Source organism: Camellia sinensis, chromosome 5, assembly GCF_055761805.1.
Source record: "Camellia sinensis isolate YWXY chromosome 5, ASM5576180v1, whole genome shotgun sequence".
NCBI classification, from domain to species: Eukaryota; Viridiplantae; Streptophyta; class Magnoliopsida; order Ericales; family Theaceae; genus Camellia; species Camellia sinensis.
The window spans coordinates 176,278,111-176,298,816 of record NC_138965.1 but is presented as its reverse complement, the minus strand read 5'-3'; the positions used below and the strand labels follow the sequence as shown (position 1 = coordinate 176,298,816).

Genomic DNA, 20,706 nt, shown 5'->3' with positions numbered 1-20,706 from the left:
CAAGTCTAGAATTGGTTCATTGTGTTGATTTGGAACTCATTTCATGCATGCATGTTTGTAATGTAGATATTTGAGTTGTTTTCATGGCAAAAGGTTACATGCATGTCCATCTTTTGGTCATACCCCATGAATTCATCATGTTCTTGAAGAAATGAGTCCATTTGAACAAGCTTTGAAGATTTAATTTGGTTTGAAACTCATGCATGACATGTTTGAATGTTGTTCTTGAAAATGGGTTTGAATGTGGTTTTAATTGACTCACCTTTGGGGCTTGAATTCATAAATTGAGCTTTGAAACTTGTTATACATTGAATTTAATGTTGTTTTCCAGAATTTGGGCCCAAGAGGTCGAGTTTGGAGTGGTTGAATGCTTGGTTTGAGCTTGGGAGGCAGATCTGGAAATTCCAGATTTGGCTTCCTCGCTCGAGCGAAGGATTCCCCGCTCGAGCGAGCACCTTTGTCCAGGGCTCCGCTCGAGCGACCATCGAGCGGCGATCGCGCGTAAAATTTCAGCATCCAGTACTTTTACTGTTTTGCAGACCGCTCGAGCGAAGGATTCCTCGCTCGAGCGAAGCCTTTGATTTTGGGCTTACGCTCGAGCGTATAAAGTCTCGCTCGAGCGAGGCTCCTATTTTCAGCAAACTTTGCGAAATATTTTCTAAGTGTATTTTTGCATCCTCATCCCATCCTAGGCATTCTTAGGCCTAGTTTAAGACATTTAGATGAGGATATCGTTGTAGAACACACCAAGGCAAATTAGGGATTAAGTTATGAGATTTCCCAACTGTGTAGCTTAGTGTGTTCAACCTGTGAACTGTGTAGGGTTGGCAACTGGGGAGACACGCTCTAGCATACTGTAGCCCAGAACTCTGTGAGTAACAATTGTGTAAAGATATGTTCAACTGATTATCTTTTGAATACTGAACTGAACTGTTTACTGAACTGGTATTATTTACTGGATGAATGTATGTCCTTTATTTCTGAACTGTACTGTGGCATCCTTAATACCTACGGTTTACTGTTACTGTTACTGTTACAGAGATCTCTGTCGGTTCCCTCGTGGAACCACTACTGTTTACTGACTGATGGCCATCATTACTGTTCGGTCTTTTAAGACCTACTGTTACTGTTGTGCTAATGGATGTACCACATATGACTGTTTACTGTACTGGACAACTGAATGACTGATTGAAATGAACTGTTTTCATACTGTAAGGACATTCATTCTTAACCTCTTTACATATTGTGTTATTCACTGGGTTTTAGCTCACTGCTCATATATATATGTAGGTGTACAGGCACCAGATCGGAGCTAGGAGCGTCAGGGTTACTCCAGTTTTGTCAAGCCAGCCTTTGCGCCTCACTGCGAGGTTCCGAGTTGCTATGCTATGGCTTGGGGGTGTTTTGGTTGTTTCCCCCACCTGTCTTCTGTACTGTCTAACTGTTCTGTATAGACTGACTGTTTACTGTACTGTTATACAGGGATTAGGTCCCTGTACTGTGTGACTGTAAATTTTGTATAGACCGTACTGTTTTGTACAGACGGAATGTTTTCTGTACTGTTATGTAGGGTTGAGTCCCTAGTTTGAATGGATGTGAATATTGTTCATACTGTTCTGTACCGTTTATGTATGAATGCATGGAAAATCTTTTGCATACAGACTGTCACAGCTCATTGGACATTGTTTAATTACTGTATTGGCTTCCGCCAGGCCCTGTACTCTGTTTTACTGTATTTCTGTTAAGCAGGCCTTCGGTAATCTCGGATTACTGGCCGGTTACGGTGCTAAACCCATAGGGCCGGGTTTGGGTCGTGACACTCTCTTCCCAAAATATTTTTTGAAAACTTATCTCCCCAAATCAAATCAAACAAGGCCATCATTTTTATATAATTTTATCTTTTGGAAGGGTAAAAATAATTTTTTAAAATATATATATTTTTATATTTATTTTAGTTAAATTAGTCTTTAATTTTTCAAAAGTCAAATATGACGACAACTTTAATGTCATTATTAAACTAATTCATTAAATCAAAAAATCTCAAACAAAAAATATTTCATATACTCCCTCCGTCCCAAAATAATGGTCCCTTTTGGGGAATCCAACTTTTTTTGGTAGTACAATTATTGCATTTGAAAAAAGTTAATTTTCCAAAATTATCCTTTTGATAGTACATGTTTTGGGAATATCAATGTCATTATTGTACTTTTTATATTGTTTATTAATTTAAAAGAAGGGCAAAATAGGAAATTTATATTATTTTTGTACTTGATTTTTGAAGAGGGACTAATATTTTGGGACAATGAAAAATGGAATAAGTGACTAATATTTTGAGACGGAGGGAGTATTAAACATATCGATTATAAATTAAAAGCCTAATAATCATCCATTACATGATAACCATCCAAAAATATTTGTTAACAACAAATACAAATATCTAGTACATTATAATCATTCAAAATTATCAACAAAATCAACTATCCATTATATAATTATCATTCAAACATATAATAAAAATTAATTTGGTAAAAAAATAAAATATAAAAGTATAAAAAAATTTATCATTTTTATATAACTTTATCTTTCGCGAGTAGAAATAACTTTTAGAAATTTAAAAATAATTTTTTAACATTTATTTTTGTCAAACTAGTTTATATTTTATCAAATTGACAATTTTGCTTTTGAAATGGAGCAATAATATCTTCAATTATATTTACTTGGAACGAAATTTAAAATTTAAGGTCAAATGTATTATAATTAAAAAATTAAAAAATTAAAAATTAAAATGACACAAATTCCAAACTACAAAAACCGTTAATATAATTCATTAAATATAAATTTATTATAATAATAATCAATGTGTTTGTTTCAGTTTTTGAAAATTGAGTTTTTTGTTTTTCGTATTTTTTTGTTTATAGCGAATATTTTTTAAATTTTAAGCATTTTTTTTTATTTTTTGTAGATGTACCTTACTTAGATGTATTTAAAAAGTAAAATATTTGTAAAAAATTAATAAATACATAAAAATATACATAATTTTCATTTTTTTTTTGTATTTTTAGTATTTAGTAAATTTTTTTAAAGATTTTTTTTTTCATGAAATTATACTTTTTAAGTGTATTTATATTAAGTGTGTCTAAAAATTTAAAGAATTGCTTAAAATAATAAAAATATTCAGTAAAAACAAAAAATAAAAAAAAATAAAATTTTCTGAAAAATATTTTCAAAAAATTAAAAACCAACGTGAATATTATCATATCATTCTTCCTAAATTTTTTTGTAATGAATTTTATGTAATGGAGCAGCCTTACCCAAATGGAGTTAGAGCCGCCTCTGTCCGTCCGTGTACGATTTGCTTCGCACAAAACGTAACGATATTTACAATAATATTTCTTTACCAGTTAACAAACACGGAGCAAAGAGAGAGAGAGAGAGAGAGAGTGAGAGAGATAGAGGGGCTATACTATACACACCATTCTTTCATTCATGGCATTTTCTTTGTGTTTCAACTGATATGCATATACTCTACACGAATCTATATGCCCATTTGTATCCAATTGCATACACGAAAATCTCTGCACTCTTTCTCTCTCCCGCTCAATCTCGATTGTCTCTGACTTCGATGGCAGATGTTGTTCGACTATCTTTCAATTCGCTTCGATTCTCTTCTTCGGTGCTAAGTTCCTCCTCATCCTTTAATTCTCTGCAACAGGGTCTCCCTCCCAATCATAATTCGTGTAAGAGAATTTCTTCTACTACTACTGGAATTGTTGCTCGCTTTGCCTCTAAACCCACCAAGCAATTCGATTCTTTCAAGGTAACACCTTCTCTTTTGATTTTTAATCCTCTTTTGAAGTGTGGCTTCACACTGAAGTCAACTGAGCCATTGCCATTGTTGATTTGAGTCGAGTCGAGTTTTTATTTATTGCTGTTTTAATCGGTTCGTAATAATGATGGAAAAATTAATTTTCTTTTTAGATTTTCATGGCAGCCAAACGGGTTTTAGAATTTAGGGTTTACTTTGGTGGGTGTTCAATTATGGATATTAGATTGTAGTAAGTGCATTGGTTTGAAATTTGAGTTGAATATTTTAAGGTTGTTTGAGATTCCCGGCTACAAGTTGATTTCATTGGTTTTTAATGAATTTTCACTATATTACCCAACCCTTAGCTATCTCCAGCAAATTTTAACACAATTTAAGTAAAAATTTGAGTAAAATCTTTATTTCATATTTTTAGATAACTGGTGTCTGGGCCAGTCAGCGTGGACCTCGCCTAATCCAGAACCCTACAGTTAACGACCGGTCCAGTGGCATCTTAGGGTGACTCGAACTCGAGACCTTTTGGATCTTATATCCTCAAATGGGCAAACTCACATTTAAGCATAAATTTGAGTAAAAGCTTCAGTAATGACAGAATTGTAAATTTGAAAGCTACGAAATGGTCTTGCAAAATTTGAGTCTCCATTGATTTGGGTAAAAAAAAAAAAAAAAGATAAAACTCAATTTGATGCAAGTCTGAGTCAAGGAGTGGAGAGATTTTTGAGTATTTTTTATACAATTCAGATTTGATACCATACAATAAAATTGAAATCTGACTTATTGGGTTGAGTGTTTATGTAAGCACTTAGCAACATATTGTTGCTAAGGCGTGTCTGGGAATTTCACAATGCATGTCCAATTATACTGTTAAATTGGCTTGTGCTGCCCGGGAAGAAAAGAAACGTAAAGGAGTTTTTTCAATTTTTTTTAGTTCGTTCCATTTTGTCTTGGGTTGAAATTTGATTTCTTGGTTTAGCAAACATGGTTCAGCCTATGAAGCACGGATACTTCAAATAGGGTAACGTATGTGTAACGCCCCCAAAATAATACAAATAACCCAACTCATAAGAGAAGTGAGCATAATAAAATTGATATCCTTTCATTCATCAGAGTTCATATTACAAAAGATAATACACGCAATATACATTCATAAACGTACACCCTGAATCTATAGCATGTAACACCAGTTAATAATAACAAAATAAATGTCCTACAGGCTTACATCTTTCTAAGATATTACTTGGTTACAACAAAAGAAAGTCATAAGCTCTGTACATGTAAAGCCCTTGACTTGAACAAACATTTAAACAACAAAATGGAGCCTCCAACTCCAAGGTTCTCCCAAGCTATGTCCTCGGAGGAAGTATTTCCACCGGCTATGTTACATGGACTCGGGTACGGGTGTCGGGTGCGGGTATGTATCTAGAGGTCAGACTCATTAAATCTTAAATTTAAGGGTACGCGGACTCGGCAAAAAAATATCATGTTTTTATATTTTTAATCTAATATGTGAGATAAAATGGTACTATATGTAACTTACAGTGTCAAAAAGACATTTATAGTAATTATACAATAATAGGCACATATAATAATTGTGTTATATACAATTATATAAGAAGTATCCGTTGAAAAGTATCCGATACAGATCCCATACCCTTGTCCGAGTGTTGGGTGTTCGACACGGGTATTTGATCTATTTTGAAGAGTCTGTGTAACATAGTCCACCGGTACCTGAAAATGGTTTCTCAAGTAGGGTGAGCTAAAGCCCAGCAGAGACAATCTAGCACAATATATGAGGTTTAACTAAGATATAAGTGTCAGATAAACATTAACGTACATTCTTCCCATGACCATTCAGTACCGATACACACATCTCAATTTATTTCCATTTATCTATTTCGAGTTAATTTATTTCATTTTAAGTCATAAGTCAAGTTTATAATTCTTTAAATAACCTAACCGGGACTACAACTTAGTGGTTCTTTAAATAACAAAACTATCACACAAGCACTTCAACTTTGCCATTTTACGGGAATTTCGTCCGCGGGATCGGCACCCATGTATACATAAGATTTTAGGACTTTCACCTTGGACACTCCGGCCAACTTAATTTTTAATAGAGTTCATCTCCTATCTCCTCCTAAACAATGGAGTACATCCCCTTTCTCCTCCCAAAACGTTATACATATACAATGTATTTAAAGTATCGTCATATTCAATGACTATCCATAACACATATTCAATGCCTCAGTCATATCGTCATATTCAATGATACAATTTAAATAATTAGTTTCAATCAAGGTTTTAAAAAGCGGCCGCAACCGTTACGTAACGCCGTTTCGTAACGGTTTTGGCGATTACCGCCACCCGTTACGGCCGCTTTTGCAGTGTAACTGAGATTCACAGGTGTGTCGGTCGTAGCGGCTGCCGTAGCGGTTGTAACGGTGCCGTAACAGCCGTAACGGCCTGTTACACACCGTTACGTAACGGTCCCAAACTGTTTCTTTCGAAAAAACATACAAAAAAAAGCTAAAAATGGGAAAAGAGGGATAAAGAGAAGAGGGAAGATAAAGAGAGAAAATAGAGAAGCAAGAGATAGAGAGAGAGAGAGAGAAGAGGGAAGATGAAGAACATATTACTGATTTGTTGAAACTATAAGACCTATGCTATTCTATTCAGCTGCTATCACTAAACCATTTTGTTTGTGTGTGTCTATCTATATATTGTTTGAAAATAATAATAATAATAAGTGGTCATTATCTATTTGGCTTGGTTAAAAAAAAATATATATATATATATATATTTAGGCTCTTATTTATTCTCTTACTTTTATTATTATTTATTTTATATATAATAGTTAGTGATTGATTTTTTGTAAAATATAAAGTCATTAATTATTAAAATAAAATGTAAAAAACTTAGTTTATAGTGATTTAAAAATATAAAATGTATTGGATCATACTTAAAAATTTACAAAAATTGATCAATATTTATTTTTAATCCAATAAATATGATCATGGAAAAAAAATATGCGTATCGGTGAGTTTTTTTCAAATTGTGCGAAAAATAAAAAAATTCACGGTTTCGGTTACCGCAACCGTTACACTACGGCCTTTACACCCCGCAACCGCAACCGCGTCACCGCCACCATTATGGCGACCGCAACCGCTTTTTAGAACCTTGGTTTCAATTCATCTAATTCTCACGCAATTTCTATAACAATCATAACTATTTTCCACTAATAATCCAATACTGATATTTCTAAACACATATACAATCTTTATAACAGATAATTCATCGAATTTCTATAGGTGTGTGATTAAACAAATCCAACTACTCCATTCATTTATACCTTTTTCCAATTTCACATTTCTCACACTAATTTCATTATTTATACAAAATAATTATTCACGACATATTATGGCAAATTTTTCTCTTTTTCAAATATTAACCCAAAGGTTAAAATCCACTATTCTAACACAAGGTAACCTCATATTCAAAATCCCATAGTCATTTATGTAAGCCCAACATAGAAATCGCTCTTTTCAATTTGAATCCAAACCCTAAGTTTACTCAAAATACTCCCAAATCTCACTATTTATACATAACAACAAATAACTAGGTTAAAGATCATAACAAAGTGCAGAATATCCCTACCTCAAGTGTAGAAGCTCAAAGGAGAAGTGGAGAAATTTCAAAAATGTCGGAACCAAACTCTAGTCGGATGTAATGGTAGCCCTTGAGATGCTCCAACTCTTTAACAAAGGTACTAGGGTAGAGAACCCACTAGATCATGGTTAGAAAGTAGAGAGCGAGAGTGTTTTAGGGAGAGAGTGTAGATTTAGGTTTTTAGAAAGTTTTAGAGAGAGAGAGGGATGAAAAAGTGATATAAAATGTCACTTTCGCGATTTGATATTCACACAGTCCGTTCGAGCAGAAGAGTTGATGCTTGAGCGTCAGACACAAAGTTTTGTTCCGCTCGAGCGCAAAAAGTCCCGCTCGAGTGCAGAATGCACATTTCCAGTAGTTTGGCAGACAACAGACAAACCGCTCGAGCGCAAGAAAAGCCGCTCGAGCGCCCACCCGCTCAAGTGTAGGAAGCGCCGCTCGAGCGTAGAAAACACCCCTTTAGTATTTTGCAGACGTGCAAAGTATTGAGTGTTTGCGAACCTTGCTCGAGCGCAAGAAGGCCGCTCGAGCGGAAGACCAAAATTCTAGGCAACAACATTCAAGATCAACTAGCAACCAACCTGTTCTAAACAAGTCCAAGACATTCCAAAACTGAAATTCAAAGAAGAAAAGGAGGAAAAGACATCAATAACAATATTAAATCACAAGACCCGAGTCCGGAATATAACGATTGACGGGTCCAAACCGGAATCGCTATAGTATGTGTATCGTATCCGTATCGGATACCGATACTCCTTGAATACTTGCGGATAAGTATCGGATACTTATTAAAAGTATCGGATACTTCTTAATTATTTTTTCATTAATTTTGGAGTATCGGATACTTAATTTTGAAGTATCAGATACTCCAAGTCATGTTTACTTGTTTTATGAAATTAGAATTATAGCATTTCTTGCATAGTAATATAATATAATATAATTGCAAGCAAGATTGTTAAAATCGGGATCCTAAGTAGGATCAGTGAGAGGGTCCGGTGGATCGGATCGTAGGATCGGATTAAGGATCGTAAGATCCTACTTTCTATTAAAAAAAAAGATAAAAATTAAAATGATACATATTAAAAATAAGGTGAAAAATCATAAAATCTACGATCCTACTTGCGGTCTTACCTATGATCCTATATGATCTTACACGATCCTATGTGATCCTACTTGCGATCCTGTTGTAATATCGATCCTACAACGATCTAGATCGTTTTGGCAAAGTAGGATCGTAGGATCGTACGATCCTACGATCCGGATCGCGATTTTAACAACCATGATTACAAGTATAAATATAAGAATATTTTTCTAATAATTTGTTAAGTTCTTCGATAAGAAGAGCATAGTGAGTTAAATAATAGAATTTGTCAAATTGACTTATCTTAATTATTTCTTGCATGTCCCCCATAACTACATAGAAAGTAAGAATTAACAAAAGAATATAACAATGGTAAAATTAAATATCAATAAATAAATAAGTAAGTAAACTTGAATACAATATTTTTCACTAGTGTCAAAGGGAAAAACATTGGGACAAGTTGTTAATTGTTCTATTATTGTAATATAAACATATTAAACCTGATATTGAAATGAAATATTTGCAAGACCTATTAAAAATTTAAAAAGTAAACAAGTTACTAGCTTAAATTAATACAAAATTCTTAAAGGTTAGTATTTTGAATTATAAAATTAGATTGTGATTTCTCAACGTTCTTTAGCTTATGTGTAACTCACTATTAATAACTTTAAAAAATATATTTTTCACAAACGTATCGTAGCCGTACCGGTATCCTAATTTTTTAGGTTTTGTCGTATCGCCGTATCCGTATCGTGTCGTATCCGTATCTTGTATCCGTAACTATGCTTCCTAAGGTTCAGCAAACAGTCATTAAAGCCCCTCCTTTGAGAGTTTTAAGTGGATGGAATTTTAACAATAGTTAGGTTTTCCATTTTAAATATCTGAAGAACCATTGAGTTTTCGATATTTTGTTGCATTCATATTTTCTTTTCTTTCTCAAAGAAACTCTCTACTAGTACTGTAGATGTCGGTTTCTGCTAAATATGACTGGCGTCATGAAGAATAGTTAATACTTGATAGATTTCGTCTTGATCTAACTACTGGATTTTTAGTTTTACAGTTGACTTTTCTTTATAGTTAATAGTTGATGGAGAGACCAGAAAAAGGCTGGCTTTGAATAAGAAAATGTATTAACTCATCTAGTACTGAATTAAACCAAAAAAAAAAGAAAAAGAAAAAGAAAACTAGTTTGAAAATTATTGTGAACTTAGTTTTGGACATGACAACTAGAAGTGTGAGAAAACCTGTTTGCAACAGAAATAAAATCCCAACAAGAGGACTACTGAGCAACTTACTCAAAATTATACCTTCTATGCTTAATCTAGCCACTCAGTGAAGTTAACCTTAAATATATTTGAGAGTTTAATTCAAACATACAAGTGTAACACCGATTAGTGTTGTCTAAACTATGATGTACACGGGTATGTATGGACTTCATTTGAGGCTTGAAAAGAAATTTCTTTTTTTCCCCGAAATGTGCTTCATTCTTCATCGACACCATCCCCATTCTTCTTAGTAATTAATTAGTAATACTGCTATACTCTTGTTCTGTTATATATGTGTGTGTGTGTGTGTATTGATAAGTTGGCTTTTATATGTATAAATTAAGGAGTAAGGGGTTCTGGTGTCATCTTCAATTCACTTTGACTCATTTTTGAGTTATCCAGCCCTTATCCTTGTTTTCTTGTTCGGGGTTAAAGTCCCCTAAAGGTGGCTTTTGCAAGTATTTGGCATGATATTTTGTTGTTCTCATAATAACCAAAAAAAAAAAAAGAGAAGAAAATAAGATAAATTTAAAGTTAAAACTCCATGAGTTCACACACTCACGCACAGAAATTTTGCATGATATTGTTCTCAAAATTATTATATTTGTTATTTTACCAAATAAACAAAATTTGCCCAAATTATCTTCAGGTACATGCAACTGTTGCTGAAACTGAACAGCCGAAATGGTGGGAAAAAAATGCAGGACCAAACATGGTTGATGTTCATTCTACACAGGAATTTTTGAGTGCTTTAAGTCAAGCTGGAGATAAATTAGTTATTGTTGAATTTTATGGTACTTGGTGTGCTTCTTGCCGAGCACTATTTCCCAAGGTAACTTCTGTTACAGAATTTATTTATGGTTTCAGAACTTACTCATAGATACATGCCTGTAATCCTTGGCAGATTTCTTCCTTTACTACTTTTAAATGTTTGTTGGTCTGAATAACTACGTATTTTATTATTAACAAAAACTCTTTTAGATTTTTCCTGAGAAAATATTATAGAGTTCTCATAGCAGATGTAACCAATGACACGTCAGATTGCAATGAACATTGTAAAGGAAACATCACATTACTTAAGGATGAATGGCATAATGAGTAAAATCTTTGTTTGGTTGTAAGTTCCATTTTATCTCACTTGGGCTATGTCATGGCAAAACTCCAATTTAATACTTCTATGGTATCTTAGAAATTTGATGGTAAAAAGGCACGAGGACGGGTTGTGCTTGTGCTATGAGAACCCTGAACGGCCAAGATAGGACAGAGCTTTCCAGATTGAATGTATGTCTGGACTCCACTGAGTTGGAAGGTTGAAAATTGAGAAGTGCACGCGTTTAGATAGTTGCAAACTTTTTGACAATGCAATTTTGATGGAAAAATATTTGTTATGAGAACCTCATTGCTTTGGCAATTGCCAATATCTTCATATGAAAGTGTCAATGTTTGCTTTATAATACCAAGCTAGAAGCAATGGACTGATTCTAATTTCATTGGATGGTCAAACCTAGTTGGGAAAAACATTTTTTCTATTTGTTGTGCTGTTTTGAAATTGGTTTTTGTATTTGAGATTACTTTTTGCCTGATGTATTTTGTATTGGATTTTCAGCTTTGCAAAACTGCTGCAGAGCACCCTGAAATTTTGTTCCTTAAAGTCAATTTTGACGAGAATAAGCCGATGTGCAAAAACTTGAATGTAAAGGTGCTTCCTTATTTCCACTTCTATCGTGGAGCGGATGGACAGTTGGATTCCTTTTCTTGTTCACTTGCTAAGGTAGGTACTTCCTCCGCTTATCCCTTTATGACTTTTCCCCCCATTTTTGGCATATGCTTTGTTGATGCATATACTAAAAACTCAGTTTCAGAAATATTTCTTTTGACTGTAGAGAAGTCGGAAGAACATAAACTTTGAAATTTGTAGAATCATTTAGAGTTGTTTTTGGCAATCAGCCAAAGCATTCTTTTGACATGATTTAGCTGCTGTGCCTGTATCTTGTCAATGGGTTTCAAACTTTGTCACTTCTTTTTTTCCGTTTTTTGTTTTCTTTGAGGGCCCTATGTTGATTGGTTAATTAAAAAAAGAGGGTAGAAACGAGTAACTTTTTGGTAGTGGCGAAATCCTGACATGATCTTACCTATTTCAGCGGAGTGTTGATGTTAAACTTTAAACCTGTTACAGAAATAACTACATCTCTAGTGGTGCTTGCTTCAAAATTGATAATTAAAAAATCACCAGCATACACGGTTAAAATATAGGAATTTAGCTACATGTGAATACTTGGTGCATAAGAGATGGGAGACAATCTTCTTTTAGTGGAATGTATACTGATTGTAGCCTGTAGGGATACAGATCGTGTATCATTTTTCTATTTTTTCAGTCAATGTATTATATTGTATTGTGGATTGTAAATTTTTTTGAAGTGTTATGCAAACAAAATATTGAACAATATACAATTAATTACGTGGCAGAAAGTAAGGTTCTTAAAATCACAAGCATGCATGCATACATATAACATGAAGAGTGAAGATCAAAACAAATGTAACAAAAGATATGACACTCTAGAGTATTATTATATCCTCCTATCAAATAAGTTTCGTTATGTTTAGCCTGTGTTATTGAAATTGTTACAAATAGAACATATCATTTACTAGGTAACATATAAGATTTTTCTATTCCTATTCATACCAATATACGAGAAAATGAAAGGAAAAGAGAAAGAGAAAAAGGAATTTCTAAATCTAAATAGAACTATTTAGAAAGTTTACCTCAAATGTCTATCACTTGTAAGAGCTGTATAATATATTTCTCTCACTGTTAACACTTTAGGTAGGTCTTTGTTCTTTAGTTTACAACATTTTAGTTTCAAATATTTTGTCTACTACTAGAACTTCAAGCTTCAGTGGACGTGGGTGGGCTTATCAATGTCATAATATACTAAACAAGTAGATATTTGTGAAGCAAGTTGACAAAAACGAAAGAAGTTCTTATTCATCTTAATGAACCTTTCTAACATTTTTTTAATTTTGATAAAAAATGAACATTTTAACAACATTAATTTTCTTAAATGTTCAATTATCTTTTGCACCAATGCTAAAGAAAATTTAACCATTCATGTGTTGTATATCATATCATTTTATCATATGCATCATATTTGCACCTTAAGATACATTCAATATAAGATTTACCCCTGGCCAGTTCTGCCTGTAGGGCCAGGAGCTGGTTTGGGGAATCATGGAGCCTATGGAATCCCATCTGGCTCATGGGTTCCCGCCCCAGCATGTATTAGTGATACATTTCAATTTACCTCTAAATGGATTGTGTCGTGAATTATAAGATACTGACAAGAGTTGTACTAATAGACATGAGAGACATGCTTATAATGTGAAATATGAATTTTCTTTTTTTCCTTTTGAAGATGTCATTCAAAGGATACCTAACTTTTTGATGGTTTTGAATACTGTTAACAGTTTAAAAAAATAAAGGATGCTATTGAATCGCACAACACTGCTCGTTGCAGCATTGGTCCAAGTAAGGGTGTTGGAGATCTTAACCTTGAAGCTTTATCTGCTCCACAGAAGATATGAAATGAGAAGATTTTTATTTTGATTCAGGCTTCTGTCTATAATTTGCATCCCCCCTTGTTTGTGGCCATCAAAAGTGATGTCTGATATATTATTTTGTAAGTTTTCATTTTTCTTTGTGAACAAAGTAGTAACTAGACGAGCTTACACTACTGCTGCATTCTTTGTCGTCGTCGTTCTACCTGTGATGTAGAATTCTTCTACTTTCAGAATTCCCATGAAAATGAAATTCCACCAGGCTGTGCCTATTTTATGATACCGTCTCTTAGCTTATCCCGCTTGTTCGGGTAATTTTCTTGTTAAAATGGCTATCAGATTCAATTATTGTGAAATAAATTGTAGATGTCAATGCCTTTGATATAATGACCATTTTTTTTTTTTTTTGATTCAAAGATATAATGACCAATTATGTATATGCCTAGAAAGACTTTCCTAGTCCTATGCTTCATGTTGATTAATCATTGGGCTGTATGGGTTGTTTTCCTTGCCTCTTTTGACTTTTCAAGGTTAGAGTACTCAACAAACCCTACAAAATGGACGGTTTGGATCATAAAAATAAGGTCATAATATACTTCAAATAGATGCACCACAGTCACTGCTGTGCCTCACGCACAGCAGTGACCCCTTATCCTAACACTATTCATTATTGGTCCTACTCCCATTTGTACCAAAAAGTAACTCTGCAAGGTACCAAACTTATTTTGCCTTGATGAAATTGGTTGAGTTTTATGAAATCTTGAGCCATCTATTAGGGTTATTATGCTATTATATTATTTTTAGATTGATGAAAATTTTCAATATTGAAGATTGATCTTCAACTTTGGTGTCTTTGAGAACTTCCACTAGAATGATCGTATAGCTTCCAATTGCATTATAATGTCGTTTTTTTAAAGATATGTCCTTTGTTGTTGATTTAATGGTTTGTCTACTGATAAAATCAAAATACCCAAATAGAAAGGTTACTTGGAGAAAGAAAAACTGATTGCATAACACTTTCTAAATTATGAGATGGATTGAATGATCAACTGGATTGTAATGTAGATTGCGCCTGATCAGCTTAGATTGTAATCTGGCTGTCGTATCAAAGTTTTTACCGTGTGAATTTAAAATATATTCTGTTATTTTTTGAGGTGTTGTAGAATTTTTACTGAACAAAACACCAAATAAATACTGTTATTTACTTAGAAGGGGAAATTTTTTTCTAATAGTTGTTCATTTTGCCATGCACAACCAAAGAAATTATATAGGAGAAACATCAAATAAGTGGAATTTTTAAAAAATAATTATAAATTAGTGGTAATTTTTATAATTATTAATAATTAAAATCATAAATTTTTTCACACGTGTGTAATTATTTTTTTAAAATTACACTTGGGTGTAATTGCCCCAATTGTACATGTCTAGATATTTTCTTCTTATTTTCGGAATATTTTGAAAGGATGGAAAAGCTGATTTTTAATTTTTTTTGATTTTTTTGTGAGGGAGGTTTTTAACCCACTTCTCAAAATAGGTTAGCCCAACTAAACAAAAACAAGAGGTAAAAAAGTTTTTTTTTTTTTTTTTTTATCATTTCATTAGACTTAAGATTATAACCAATTCACCATGTATGACGTTTCTAATTTTTTAATTCATACTAATTTGATTTTTGTATTTAAATTATCAAGTTTTATAAGTAAAAAATTGTACAAGATAAAACCTACATTTGTAACAATCGTGGCTATGCCTCTATTAGCTCATTTTATGTAATGTTATTATTATTTTTTTTAAAACATAATACGTGAAATATTAATTAAAAATGACAACAAAAAAAAAAAAATTAAACCATTGTAGTTGAATTAAAAAAATACAATAATGATATTTTTGGATGAACACGTGTAATAATATACCGTAGGGTGCACAAGCAAACGCACAGTGCACCTCAACTTCCCATACCTGTCTCGCGGTCCGGAAGCTAGAAAAATCACGCAACACCCGTTGTTCGTTGCTCTCTCTCTCTCTCTCTCTCTCTCTCTCTTAAAACTCTCCCAAATTTTCCTGAGAAAATAGCCGAGAAAACAAATGACGACGTACGGAACAATCCCAACCTCTCTCCCTGCAGGAGGATCATCAAAGCTCGAGTTCTTTTCCCGCGCAAAAGACAGAATCCGAGCCGACCTCGGCACGCCGCGGCCATGGAAGCTGATGATCACACCACACTCGATCTCTGTCCCCGGCGGCCCCGCCGAGGCCGCCGCCCGAGTCAGCACCAACGCCGCCTTCTTCCGAATGAACTACGCCATCGTCGTCCTCTTCGCGCTCTTCCTCGGCCTCCTCTGGCACCCGATATCTCTCATCGTCTTCCTCGTCATGATGTGCGCTTGGCTCTTCCTCTACTTCCTCCGCGACGAGCCTCTCGTGATCTTCAACCGCACGATCGACGATTGTACGGTCCTGATGGTGCTCTCTGTTTTCACGATCTTGTTTTTGTTTCTGACGGACGTGACGGTGAACATTGTGGTGGGGGTGGTGGTTGGGGTGGTTGTTGTGGTGGTTCACGGCGTGTTGAGGAGGACTGATGATTTGGTGATGGTGGATGAAGAGGAAGGTGAGGTTGGATCTGGTGTGGCTTGGCGTAGACTGCCTCTCAAAGAGACTGCCTCTTCTTCATTTTCCTCATCATCTTGATCTCTGAAGATCATGATGATACACATTATTTGTATATGATCATACCATTGTGTTATTCAAATTAGTTTAGAATTATCAACAACAACAAAAAAAATCATTTAGATTCTATTTAGATTTATAGATTTGAAGAATGAATATTATTAATATGAAAGTTCCAAGTTGATGATTTGGATTAAGTTGGTCAATCTCAATATAATTATTTGACAATCTTTCATTAATGATTCTATTTGTGCAAATATTTTAATTTAAAAAAAAAAAAAATCTTTGTTCTGAAAATTTTTAATCTCAAATCTCTTTATTTAAAATTCACTCAATTTAAATGAAGCCAAAATTAAATGTTTTAAAATGTCTAAACATACTTATGAAGCAAAGATTAGCACCAATTTGTTATCCATCTCTGCATTTGCATTTGCATTTGGTTTGTTTAAACATCAACTTATGAAGCAAAGAGCCCAAGTTCTTGAATCTAAAAAGGAATACATAAATTTTTATTTTTTATTTTTGACCTTGGCATAAAGTTAATAATAAGCTGTGAAATTCAATATTCAATTTAACATAGTCACTGAATTCCCTGTTTCAACAAAATTCATTTTTGTTTCTTGATAGCAAGTCCACATTTTCACCATTAACACATCAATTGTTTTTTACTTTTAGATCACGTTTTGTTATATAACACACTTTAAAAAATATTTTTATTGGAAATTCTTTAACAAAGAAGAGGCTAGGCCAAACAAAAAAAAAAAAAATATAACAACTCGTGCGAACAAAACAAAATGATCTTCCAATAACTCAAGTGGGTACATTAATTGTATTCCACATTGTTTTTCTTAAATTTTTCAAGAAAAATATTAGATAAACTAACGAAGTTTATAATTTTTTCTTATTAATTGTTGTGTCATGTAGTAAAGAAAATTTAAAATCTGAAATGATATCTGCTTCAATAATGTGATAGAAGTAACATCAATGACGGAGAAAATTTTATAAAATTTACTAGTTATTATATTAGTGCACTTTTTAAGATTATATTCGGCTTGTTTATTTTTGGCTTTTCAAAAATATTTTTCAGAAAATTCTACTTTCTTATTTTTTGTGGTTTTTTTTTTATTTTTACTGATTTTTTTTAATATTTTAAGTAATTTTTTAAATTTTTAGACACACTTAACATAAATACACATAAAAAGTATAATTTTTGTGATAAATTTTTTTAAAAATTCACTAAATACCAAAAATAAAAAAATACTAGAGTTCAGTATATTTTTCATATTTTTATGCATCTATTAATTTTTTAAAATATTTTTTTACAAATTTTTTACTTTTTAGATACATCTAAGTAAAGTGTATCTAAAAAAATAAAAAGAAATGCTTAAAATTTTAAAAATATTCACTAAAAATAAAAAAAATATGAAAAATAAAAAATTCAATTTTTAAAAAATTTAATTTACAAAACTCAAATCAAACACACAAATAAGTTCTTTTGAATTTTTTTAGCCACTGCCACATATTGTTGCTTAGATAGTCTAAAGACCAAAAGAAGAAAATCATAGTTATCAATGATATTGAATTCAACCTTTTTTCTTGTGCGAATATTGAACTTCAATGTTCAAAGTAGTAAGATTTTGTTATCTAAAGTGGTTGAAGAGTTTCTTTTAACGGTAGTGCTATGTAGCTCGAAACCCGTGGCTTGAGTTTGGCTCGACATCAAAACGACGTCGTTTTGGTGTCAATTTTTTTTTTTTTCTTCTTTTTCCGTGTTTTTGTTGCAGAACGAAGAAGAAGAAGAAGAAGAAGAAGAAGAGAAGGGAGGAGGAGGAGGAGGAGGAGGAGGAGGGGAGGGGAGGGGAGGGGGCCATAAAAATCGGCTGGAGGAGGAGGCGGGGCTGCGACTGCGACTGCGACGATTGGCGAGGCGGTGGCGGTGGTGCGACGATCGGCGAGGTGACGGTCTGAAGCTGCAACGATCGGCGGCGAGGCGACGGCGATGGTGCTGCGCGACGATCTCCTCCCTCCCTTCTTCCTCTCCCTCCCTTCTCTTTCTCCTCTCCCTCTTTCGAGCCAATTCGAGCCCTTGGTGTCGAGCTACGGCTCATTTCCGTTCTTTTAAAAGGTTGGAATATTTTGAGTTCCATCTCATAATTCTCCATCACCAACCAATTATGATGTACCTTTACTTAGAACACTAATGATAACACAACACTGCCAAATATATTTTAATCATGCGAGGAGGTATTGAGGTATCGTTTGGTATTATTACTTTTTAGTCTAAAAATTAAAAAATTACTAAAAAAATTAAAAAATTAACCGCCTATATTAAAAAGTCAAAATTTTCATTTTTTTTCTATTTTTTACACATTTTTTGTAAAAAATAACAAAGTTATTACAAACATATTAATTTTTTTTACATCATATTTTAACCAAAAAATTATTAAAAAACACTTATTCTCCGATGAGACTTGAGTGTAATGAGTTCCATCTCATAATTCTCAATCACCGACCAATTATAATACACCTTTACATAGAACATTATGACACAACACTGCCAAATATATTTATATACCTTTACTTAGAACATTTGGGGGGTTTGTTTCACTTTTTCAGAGTCAATTTATGACTTTTAGTTTTGAAAAAATTATTTTGAACTGTTTAGTTAAACTTATTTCAATCAGTTTCTGATTCTAACAGCTTATTTTAACTCAAAAAAGCTGATTCTGAGAAGCTGCTCACCTCTTGCTTCTGATTGTCAGCTTCTGCTGTGGACATGTTAATTTATGGTTATACTCTTAAGTTTTTTTATTTTTTATTTTTTTAAAAATTGAAAAAGACTCAAATGGACTATAAATTATTATTATTATTTTTTATGAGAAATGTAGACAAACAAAAAATAAAAACTAATTGAAAAACCTATTTCATAGCTTATTTAACAAACACTACTCAGCAACTTAAATCTATAATCCAACAATTACACCAAATAAATTAACAACTTCTGATTAAAGTCAGAATTTATAATCTGTTAAGTTACAATTTATAAACTGTTTTAACAGTTACACCAAACAGGACCATTATGACACAACACTGCCAAATATATTTAATCATGCGAGGAGGTAGGTAACTTTTTGGCTATTTGGCTAAAAAGGTAGGTAAAAAAAACTTGTATGTTTGGAATGACTTTTTGGCTAATTACGAAAAGATGTGCAAAAAGTAGAGAGCAAAGAGAATCTTTGACTTTTTGGTATGAGTTGTTGACTTTTTGACTAATTTAGTAACTTTTTGACTAATTGGCTAAAATAGCCTCTTGCCAAACGAGGCCTTAGTGTGCGGGAAAGTAGCATGCACCAGCATATTGCATCTGCTCCACTTTATATTTCTCTAATCATGCTTATTTGTTTTGGCATTACTTACCCTAATCACACATTTGTTGGTGTAATAATTGGAATATTACTTTCAGTTGCAGTTTCAACTGCAGTAGTCATAATATTTAATTACAAAAATTAAAAAATAAAATTACAAATTAATTTTTTAGTTATTAAAATTAGAAAATAAATTATAACACAAAATAATTTTATTTTTCTTGTTACTAAAACCATAAAAATAAAATACCACAATAATTTTCTATAACACCAAATAATATTCTGTAATTGTTAATGATACCAGTATATTACTACTAGTTGTCAAAAAAAATAGACAGTATATTATTACTATCTGTCAAATAGTTTATAAATACTATTTGTATTTTTCAAATAGAATATCACTTTGTGAAAACACAGAAAATTAAATACAATAAAGATACAAAACTGTTTTATATGTCTTAAGATTGTTGGACAATCTTCACTGTTTTTAAATAAATTAAATTCTGTTGTGTACTTAATAACAAACAGAATAAATAAAAAATAAAAGAAATGAGAGAATTTGTTTGATTACAAAAATCAAACCAGAAAAATAAAATAAAATAAATAATAACAGATTTTTATTTTGTTACAAAAACAAAATCAAAAATCTGATTTAAATAAATAAATAAAACATAAAATAAATAACCAACTTACTTGATTAATTTCTTGAATAATATTATGATCAAATCCAGTGTTAGACACTGTGTCCTTAAGACAGATTCATTCTCTCCACGGTGCTTTCAGAATGTGGACGTCTATCTCTCAGGATGAAATGATCAACAACGAATAAATGTAGCACTACAATTTATTCATACAACGAACACACTAAGTGTTCACACTATTTCTTACAAAAATTAAATGCAGCAAAATACATAATATATTAGCAGAAGGGAAGTATGAATTTTCTAAATTAAAACATCAAATGAGGGCTGCCTATTTATAGATGCAGTGGTGGCTATTGGTTTTGAATTAAACAGGTGCAAACCTATTCGGTCTTGAATGAATAGATTTAAATCTGTTGGGTTCAAAATTCAAACAGATAAAAACCATAGAGACTTGTTTGGGTGTAGAGAAAAATTGGAATAAATTGATTCCGGAATTAATTTCAATTCTGGATAGTTGGACATATTTTATTTAAAAAAGTAAAATTAAATCCAAATGTTTTTGGCCCAAAAAGATTAGTATTGGGCCGAACAAGCCCAACCCAACCACACACCACGCACCCGAGCCCGATCGGACGGACGG

At 32.7% G+C, this 20,706-nt stretch overlaps 2 protein-coding genes across 2 annotated transcripts; both read left to right on the top strand.

Annotated features, from left to right (window-relative positions):
• The first annotated feature begins 3,292 nt into the window (after positions 1–3,292).
• On the top strand, positions 3,293–13,670 carry LOC114289479 (thioredoxin-like 2, chloroplastic). The gene is made up of 4 exons (XM_028233218.2): positions 3,293–3,817; positions 10,485–10,667; positions 11,442–11,606; positions 13,301–13,670. The coding sequence occupies exons 1-4, from the start codon at positions 3,515–3,517 to the stop codon at positions 13,415–13,417; spliced, it is 768 nt and encodes a 255-aa protein (XP_028089019.2). The 5' UTR covers positions 3,293–3,514; the 3' UTR covers positions 13,418–13,670.
• Positions 13,671–15,299: 1,629 nt separating this feature from the next.
• On the top strand, positions 15,300–16,254 carry LOC114289486 (PRA1 family protein F3). Its single transcript, XM_028233232.2, has one exon. It carries the CDS (start codon positions 15,473–15,475, stop codon positions 16,076–16,078), a length of 606 nt encoding a protein of 201 aa, XP_028089033.1. The 5' UTR covers positions 15,300–15,472; the 3' UTR covers positions 16,079–16,254.
• Positions 16,255–20,706: the final 4,452 nt, after the last annotated feature.